This window comes from Babylonia areolata, chromosome 18, assembly GCF_041734735.1.
Source record: "Babylonia areolata isolate BAREFJ2019XMU chromosome 18, ASM4173473v1, whole genome shotgun sequence".
Lineage (NCBI taxonomy): Eukaryota > Metazoa > Mollusca > Gastropoda > Neogastropoda > Buccinidae > Babylonia > Babylonia areolata.
In genome coordinates this window covers 2,225,717-2,235,716 of record NC_134893.1, presented here as the reverse complement: position 1 = coordinate 2,235,716, position 10,000 = coordinate 2,225,717, and the positions used below count along the sequence as shown (strand labels likewise).

Below are 10,000 nucleotides of genomic sequence, written 5' to 3'. Positions count from 1 at the left end.
CCAATCCAGTCCAATCCAATCCAATCCAATATGTAACGCCGGACTGGTCTTGTTGCACAAGTCCCATTTTTGAATCTCACACTCAACGCCCTCATAGTCTGCACAAAATCCAACCCAACCCAACCCAATCCATTCCAATACAGTATGATTTTTAACACGGGTTGGTTGTGTTGCAAAAATCCCGTTCAATCTCAAACCCCGCACCCTCATAGTCTGTACAACCCACCCCACCCCAACCAAGCCCAGCCCACCCCAACCGGATACGTCACACCGGACTGGTCGTGAAGAACAAGTCCTGTTGAATGTCACACTCCGCACCACCACCACACAACAGTCCCTTTGACTGACTCGTCACAAATACCGCACACCCATATACTCCACATCCGTTATATGGGTATGTATGACGGGTGCAGCAGCAGACTGGTTGATAAAGCGTTGGACGTTCAATCTGAGGGTCCTGGGTTCGATTCCGGTCATGACGCCTGCTGGGTAAATGGTGGTGATTATTTCCGGTGACCTCCCGGGTCAACAGACGTGAAGATGTGGTAGTTCCTGAACCAACGTGCATTGCAGAAGATCAAATATGCGCGTTGAAGATCACGAAATCCATGTCGGAGTTCAGTGGGTTATTGAAACAAGAGATACACGGCATGCATGCACCCCCCCACCCCCTGCCCCGGAAAACGGAGTATGACACACATGCTCATATCCCAAACCCACACACTCACATCATACCCCACAAACTACACACACACACACACACACACACACCCCGCCCCCTCCCCAGCAGTGTACCTGGCGGGCAGTGACACCGAGCCTGTCCCTGGCTCTCAGAGCACGTGGCTCCATGCTGACACGGGTTGGCGTTGGCACAGATGCTGGGGGCGTTGCTGCATGCTTTGCCGTACGTGTTGGGGAGACAGCTGGACACACGGGGAAACACTGGTACAGCACAGAACTCCACACTACATCATGTCCTCATGAGATAAGGGAACTATAGAAACATTTGTACAACACAGGACTCCACACTACATCATGTCCTCATGAGATAAGGGAACTATAGAAACACTGGTACAGCACAGAACTCCACACTACATCATGTCCTCATGAGATAAGGGAACTATAGAAACACTGGTACAGCACAGAACTCCACACTACATCATGTCCTCATGAGATAAAGGAACTATAGAAACACTGGTACAGCACAGAACTCCACACTACATCATGTCCTCATGAGATAAGGGAACTATAGAAACATTTGTACAACACAGGACTCCACACTACATCATGTCCTCATAAGATATGGGAACCTTCCTTGCAAGCACACGAAAAAAAAAAACAACAACAAAAAAAAGGAAAAAAACAAACAAATAAAACAAAAACAACAAACAACAAGCAGGAGACACGCCCACACACCCCCTCCCCCTCCTTCACCCCTCCCATACAGTGCACACGCACCCACATGCACTTGGATACCCCCGGCCCCCACATCCCTCCCCCCACATCCGGCCCCCCACATCCCACCCACACTCACACACGTTCTTGTGCACAATGCTATTGCACTAAGTTATCATTTGAACAAAACTATCACCATTTAAAAAAGTACGTGAAGTTCTAAAAAAACAAACGACAACAACACACACACACACACACACACACACACACACACGCACGCACGCTCGCTCGCACACACACACACACACACACACACACACACACACACACACATATATATATATATATATATATATATATATATATATATATATATAATTAACAAATAATAAAGAGTGGTAACTCTCTCCATTACACAAGGTACACAACTTCAAGTCAGTGATGCTTACGCTACCGATTCAGCTAGCACACAGGTAAATAAAAGGTACACTGGAACAAACCCAGACACTACCTCAAAAAGGAAGCGCCGGGCCTGTCCTTATACCAATCATTTGACATGTGCACACAGCAGCAAAGACAGAAGAAATGTGCAAACACAAATTAGCTTTTTATTCAAGACTGGCATAGCCTCTTTTATCCTGAATAAGCCACACAGAACACATGGACAATACAGAACAAAAATATATAATTTTATTCCCAAGGGGTGCAGGACAGTTTTCTGACAACCATCTCCCTTCTAAACCTTACCAAAATACACCCAGACCCCAACACTGTTGGATCAGTCTGTCACTGCACTACCATTTCCTGAAGCCTGCCACCTCACAGGCAGTACAGAACACACTGACCTGCAGAAGAAGTCGTTGAAGAGGTTGTAGCACGTGGCCCCGTTGCTGCAGGTGGAGTTGTCACACAGCTCCGCCCTGTCCTCACACAATGGACCCGTCCAGCCGCTCGCGCACTGGCACGTGAAGTTGTTGACCTGGTCAATGCACCGGCCCTCGTGCAGACACGGCTGGCTGGCACACTCGTTGATTTCCGTCTGCAAGGGGGTGGGTGAAGTGGGGGGGGGGTGAGGGTGGCGTCTTCAGTGTGGAACTTTCGGAACTGAACGAAACCCTTCTCAGCTTAAAATAACACACACGAGGCAGGATTTTCGTGCTGTGTATAGTCTTGTATTGGATTGTACTGGACAGGATTGCAATGTTCTGTATTGTGTTGTACTGGACAGGATTGCAATGTTCTGTATTGTGTTGTACTGGACAGGATTGCAATGTTCTGTATTGTGTTGTACTGGACAGGATTGCAATGTTCTGTATTGTGTTGTAGTGTATACCTGAGGTCTGACCAGCATTGTCGGGCGAATACCACACAGAGAAATCTGTTGTGATCAAAGCGTAATACAATACAGTACAATACAATACAATACAATACAGTGCAATGCAATACAGTATAATGCGTCACAATACAACACATTACCATGCAACACAACACAATACAACACAATACCATACAACACAATGCAATGCAATGCAATACAGCACAACATGACACAACACAATACATTACAATACAATGCAATGCAACACAGTACAATACAATATAGCACAACACAATAAAATAAACACAATACAACACAACACAACACAACACAACACTATACAACATAACACAACACAATAAACACAACACAACACAACACAACACAACACCTGACAGAGGGGTCCAGTGAAGCCAGGGTTGCAGACACACTGGTAACGGTTCACAAGGTCCACACACTCTGCCGCTCCCGTGGAGTGACATGGGTTGGGTTGACAGTCATTGATGTCCGCTTCGCACTGGCTTCCTTGGAACACACGTGGACATAGGTAGATAGATAGATAGATAGATAGATAGATAGATATAGATAGGTAGGTAGGTAGGTAGATAGATAAATAGATAGAATCAATCAATCAAAAGAGAGAATAATCAATCAATCAATCAGACCGACCTACCCAATCCATATTCCTCTCCAGCCCCATCCACCCCAATCCCCCAACCCCCTTCCACCCGAACTAACCCTCTTCCTTTACCTCTGAACAAGCAGCTGGCAGAATCACCAACCCAACCTATCCGACCATACCACAACCAAACTCCTTTCACCCACCCCTCTCTCCCACACAGATCACACCCCTTTAACCCTCCCCCACCCCTCTCTCCCACACAGATCACACCCCCTTCAACCCTCCCCCACCCCTCTCTCCCACACAGATCACACCCCCTTCAACCCTCCCCCTCTCTCCCACACAGATCACACCCCCTTCAACCCTCCCCCACCTCTCCCCACACAGATCACACCCCCTTCAACCCTCCCCCCCTCTCTCCCACACAGATCACACCCCCTTCAACCCTCCCCCACCTCTCTCCCACACAGATCACACCCCCTTCAACCCTCCCCCACCCTCTCTCCCACACAGATCACACCCCCCCTTCAACCTCCCCACCCCTCTCTCCCACACAGATCACACCCCCTTCAAACCCTCCCCCCACCCCTCTCTCCCACACAGATCACACCCCCTTCAACCCTCCCCCCACCCCTCTCTCCCACACAGATCACACCCCCTTCAACCCTCCCCCCACCCCCTCTCTCCCACACAGATCACACCCCCTTCAACCCTCCCCCCACCCCTCTCTCCCACACAGATCACACCCCCTTCAACCCTCTCCCCCACCCCTCTCTCCCACACAGATCACACCCCCTTCAACCCTCCCCCCACCCCTCTCTCCACACAGATCACACCCCCTTCAATCCTCCCCCCCACCCCTCTCTCCCACACAGATCACTACCCCTTCAACCCTCCCCCCACCCCTCTCTCCCACACAGATCACCCCCCCTTCAACACCCTCCCCCACCCCTCTCTCCCACACAGATCACACCCCCTTCAACCCTCCCCCCACCCCTCTCTCCCACACAGATCACTACCCGTTCAACCCTCCCCCATCCCTCTCTTACACCCGAACCCAGACGGCCAGACTCACCACCCCAACCTATCTGGTCCACATCCCACCCCACCCCTTTCCCCCCTACAACAACCCCCCACCCCCCACCTCTTACCTCCGAATCCAGGTAGGCAGACACAGGTGTATCCACCTGCCTGCTGGACGCAGGTGGCGTTGTTCCTGCAGGGCCCGCTGGCACAGTGATCCACGTGGTGCTGACAGCGGGACCCCATGTAGCCAGGACTACAGCTGCAGCTGGCCTCTGTCAGGGGTCTCGGTGCACGTGCCGCCATTCCCGCACAGCGGTCTGCTGTTGCCGGCACCGCTGCCGATACTGCAGTAGTTGATGTCCTCACAGGGCGTTTCCGACATCACTGGGGTGTTGAACACATATCATGTCGTGTTGCATATATATCGCCAATCTTCGGTCACATACCAATGCCTAACCGCTTTATAAACACGTGGTTATCTGCACAACAGGCTGTTTACCTGGGAAGAGCCGAATGATAACTGAGAAGCACACATCATCAGTTTCGATGAAAGTCTCCTGTCAGTGTGGGGTTCAGCCCCGCACACTGGGATTCTCTCATACCCTAGGCGGAGATGTGATTGTATCGTGCACTGTATTCAGCTGTATTCCTCCACCGTGTTTCATTGTATAGGATTATTGATTGTATCGTGCACTGTATTCAGCTGTATTCCTCCACCGTGTTTCATTGTATAGGATTATTGATTGTATCGTGCACTGTATTCAGCTGTATTCCTCCACCGTGTTCCATTGTATAGGATTATTGATTGTATCGTGCACTGTATTCAGCTGTATTCCTCCACCGTGTTCCATTGTATAGGATTATTGATTGTATCGTGCACTGTATTCAGCTGTATTCCTCCACCGTGTTTCATTGTATAGGATTATTGATTGTATCGTGCACTGTATTCAGCTGTATTCCTCCACCGTGTTTCATTGTATAGGATTATTGATTGTATCGTGCACTGTATTCAGCTGTATTCCTCCACCGTGTTCCATTGTATAGGATTATTGATTGTATCGTGCACTGTATTCAGCTGTATTCCTCCACCGTGTTTCATTGTATAGGATTATTGATTGTATCGTGCACTGTATTCAGCTGTATTCCTCCACCGTGTTTCATTGTATAGGATTATTGATTGTATCGTGCACTGTATTCAGCTGTATTCCTCCACCGTGTTTCATTGTATAGGATTATTGATTGTATCGTGCACTGTATTCAGCTGTATTCCTCCACCGTGTTTCATTGTATAGGATTATACGATACCTCAATAAGCATCCACATCAATCAATCAAACAAATGCGTCAAATGATATCACATTATTCCATACTCTACAAGAACGCACAGTACTGCTTCATATTTTGTTATCATTTTGTATCGTTCTTGCCTGTTTCACTGCAGCCTGTCGTATTGCGCTGCCCTGTACTGTACTGTACTGCATTGAACTGTACTGTACTGTGCTGTACTGCACTGCATTGCTGTACTGCATTGAACTGTCCTGCACTGTACTGAACTGTCCTGCACTGTATTGAACTGTCCTGCACTGTACTGAACTGTCCTGCACTGTTTGAACTGTCCTGCACTGTATTGAACTGTCCTGCACTGTATTGAACTGTCCTGCACTGTACTGAACTGTCCTGCACTGTATTGAACTGTCCTGCACTGTATTGAACTGTCCTGCACTGTATTGAACTGGCACTGTATTGAACTGTCCTGCACTGTATTGAACTGTCCTGCACTGTATTGAACTGTCCTGCACTGTTTGAACTGTCCTGCACTGTATTGAACTGGCACTGTATTGAACTGTCCTGCACTGTTTGAACTGTCCTGCACTGTATTGAACTGTCACTGTATTGAACTGTCCTGCACTGTTTGAACTGTCCTGCACTGTTTGAACTGTCCTGCACTGTATTGAACTGGCACTGTATTGAACTGTCCTGCACTGTATTGAACTGGCACTGTATTGAACTGTCCTGCACTGTTTGAACTGTCCTGCACTGTATTGAACTGGCACTGTATTGAACTGTCCTGCACTGTTTGAACTGTCCTGCACTGTATTGAACTGTCCTGTACTGTATTGAACTGGCACTGTATTGAACTGTCCTGCACTGCATTGAACTGTCCTGCACTGTACTGAACTGTCCTGTACTGTATTGAACTGTCCTGCACTGCATTGAACTGTCCTGCACTGTTTGAACTGTCCTGCACTGTATTGAACTGTCACTGTATTGAACTGTCCTGCACTGTATTGAATGGCATGTATTGAAACTGTCTGTTGCATGAACTGTCCTGCACTGTAATGTAATGCACTGCACTCTACCGTACTGTACTACAGGTTACTGTAATGTAATGCACTGCACTCTACCGTACTGTACTACAGGTTACTGTAATGTAATGTAATGCACTGCACTCTACTGTACTGTACTACAGGTTACTGTAATGTAATGCACTGCACTCTACCGTACTGTACTACAGGTTACTGTAATGTAATGCACTATACTGCACTCTACCGTACTGTACTACAGGTTACTGTAATGTAATGCACTGCACTCTACCGTACTGTACTACAGGTTACTGTAATGTAATGCACTGCACTCTACCGTACTGTACTACAGGTTACTGTAATGTAATGCACTCTACCGTACTGTACTACAGGTTACTGTAATGTAATGCACTGCACTGCACTCTACCGTACTGTACTACAGGTTACTGTAATGTAATGCACTGCACTCTACCGTACTGTACTACAGGTTACTGTAATGTAATGCACTGCACTCTACCGTACTGTACTACAGGTTACTGTAATGTAATGCACTGCACTCTACCGTACTGTACTACAGGTTACTGTAATGTAATGTAATGCACTGCACTCTACTGTACTACAGGTTACTGTAATGTAATGCACTGCACTCTACCGTACTGTACTACAGGTTACTGTAATGTAATGCACTGCACTCTACCGTACTGTACTACAGGTTACTGTAATGTAATGCACTGCACTCTACCGTACTGTACTACAGGTTACTGTAATGTAATGCACTGCACTCTACCGTACTGTACTACAGGTTACTGTAATGTAATGCACTGCACTCTACCGTACTGTACTACAGGTTACTGTAATGTAATGCACTGCACTCTACCGTACTGTACTACAGGTTACTGTAATGTAATGCACTGCACTCTACCGTACTGTACTACAGGTTACTGTAATGTAATGTAATGCACTGCACTCTACCGTACTGTACTACAGGTTACTGTAATGTAATGCACTGCACTCTACCGTACTGTACTACAGGTTACTGTAATGTAATGTAATGCACTGCACTCTACTGTACTGTACTACAGGTTACTGTAATGTAATGCACTGCACTCTACCGTACTGTACTACAGGTTACTGTAATGTAATGCACTATACTGCACTCTACCGTACTGTACTACAGGTTACTGTAATGTAATGCACTCTACCGTACTGTACTACAGGTTACTGTAATGTAATGCACTGCACTCTACCGTACTGTACTACAGGTTACTGTAATGTAATGTAATGCACTCTACCGTACTGTACTACAGGTTACTGTAATGTAATGCACTGCACTGCACTCTACCATACTGTACTACAGATTGCTGTAATGTAATGCACTGCACTCTACCGTACTGTACTACAGGTTACTGTAATGTAATGCACTGCACTGCACTCTACCGTACTGTACTACAGATTGCTGTAATGTAATGTAATGCACTCTACCGTACTGTACTACAGGTTACTGTAATGTAATGCACTGCACTGCACTCTACCGTACTGTACTACAGATTGCTGTAATGTAATGCACTGCACTCTACCGTACTGTACTACAGGTTACTGTAATGTAATGCACTGCACTGCACTCTACCGTACTGTACTACAGGTTACTGTAATGTAATGCACTGCACTGCACTCTACCGTACTGTACTACAGGTTACTGTAATGTAATGCACTGCACTGCACTCTACCGTACTGTACTACAGATTGCTGTAATGTAATGTAATGCACTCTACCGTACTGTACTACAGGTTACTGTAATGTAATGCACTGCACTGCACTCTACCGTACTGTACTACAGATTGCTGTAATGTAATGCACTGCACTCTACCGTACTGTACTACAGGTTACTGTAATGTAATGCACTGCACTCTACCGTACTGTACTACAGATTGCTGTAATGTAATGCACTGCACTCTACCGTACTGTACTACAGATTGCTGTAATGTAATGCACTGCACTGCACTCTACCGTACTGTACTACAGGTTACTGTAATGTAATGCACTGCACTGCACTGGACTCTACGCCCCCACACCCCCACCAACCCCCTTCCTCCTACTTCCCCCAACTCCCCCCTCCCCACAGTCACCCCCCCCTTCACTCACCCCGAGCAGTGAGACACAGGAAGCGGACCTCATAGTTGTGGCACAGCTTGTCGGGCTGGTCCTGGTTGAGGCACAGCAGGCCCTGGGTGGGCGTGCAGCCAATGGCCAGGTACTGAGAGGGCGGCTGTCTCGTGCCCACCACCTGGCACTCCGCTGCCACGGGCTCGCTGCCCCCGCAGATGTTGAGGCCGTACTGGGGAGGGGAGGGTGGGCACAGGACGTAATTATTATTATTATTATTATTATTAATATTATTCTTACTGTTACTGTTATTATTGTCATCATCATCGTCATATATTTGTATTTGTATTTCTTTTTTCTTTTTTTTTTATCACATCAGATTTCTCTGTGTGAAATTCGGGCTGCTCTCCCCAGGGAGAGCGCGTCGCTACACTACAGCGCCACCCATTTTTTTGTATTTTTTCCTGCGTGCAATTTGTTTTTCCTATCGAAGTGGATTTTTTTTCTACAGAATTATGCCAGGAACAACCCCTTTGGTGCCGTGGGTTCTTTTACGTGCGCTAAGTGCATGCTGCACACGGGACCTCGGTTTATCGTCTCATCCGAATGACTAGCGTCCAGAACACCACTCAAGGTCTAGTGGAGGGGGAGAAAATATCGGCGGCTGAGCCGTGATTTGAACCAGCGCGCTCAGATTCTCTCGCTTCCTAGGCGAACGCGTTACCTCTAGGCCATCTCTCCACACTGCATTATTATCATAATTACTATCATCATCATTATTATTTCCATTATTATCATTATCATTATTATGATTATATTTTTGTAGGCAACTGTGTTTCATTCTACTGTACCAACTCCAAACGCCGACTGTCCCAAAGCCGTCTTTGTCAGCCGGGAGGGTGGGGGTGTAACTTGGGCAAAGACACTCTCCGCCATTATCAAAATCTAGCCCAGACAGTCGGGACAGCAGTTGCCTCCTCTGTGAGAGTCGTTTTGCTTCGTTTCCGTTCCCCTCTCTCTCTGATAGCAGGTGGCAAGACTGCTACAATCACATGCAAACCATTGATAGATTTGCACAGATTAGACCTTTCAAAACATTACATATCATTGAATCCTACAAGAGTTGGTACTGAAAGTATATATGAAATGTGCATTGACAAAATTCAGAATTGGTGGTTCTGGTATTGCTACTCATTGTTTCAGATACTGTAATGTAAGTGAACCTGTGTATACT

General features: G+C 46.9%; 1 protein-coding gene across 1 annotated transcript in view; it reads right to left on the bottom strand.

Moving 5' to 3' along the window:
- The window catches only part of LOC143293161 (uncharacterized), a 212,381-nt gene that overhangs the window by 75,694 nt on the left and 126,687 nt on the right, over nt 1-10,000 (bottom strand). The window contains exons 38-42 of the mRNA XM_076604084.1: nt 8,806-8,998; nt 4,487-4,705; nt 3,105-3,238; nt 2,241-2,434; nt 796-923 (exon numbers count right to left, since the gene is read on the bottom strand). Of these exons, the coding sequence (XP_076460199.1) occupies nt 796-923; nt 2,241-2,434; nt 3,105-3,238; nt 4,487-4,705; nt 8,806-8,998 (868 nt within the window). The remainder of the gene's footprint in view (nt 1-795; nt 924-2,240; nt 2,435-3,104; nt 3,239-4,486; nt 4,706-8,805; nt 8,999-10,000) is intronic.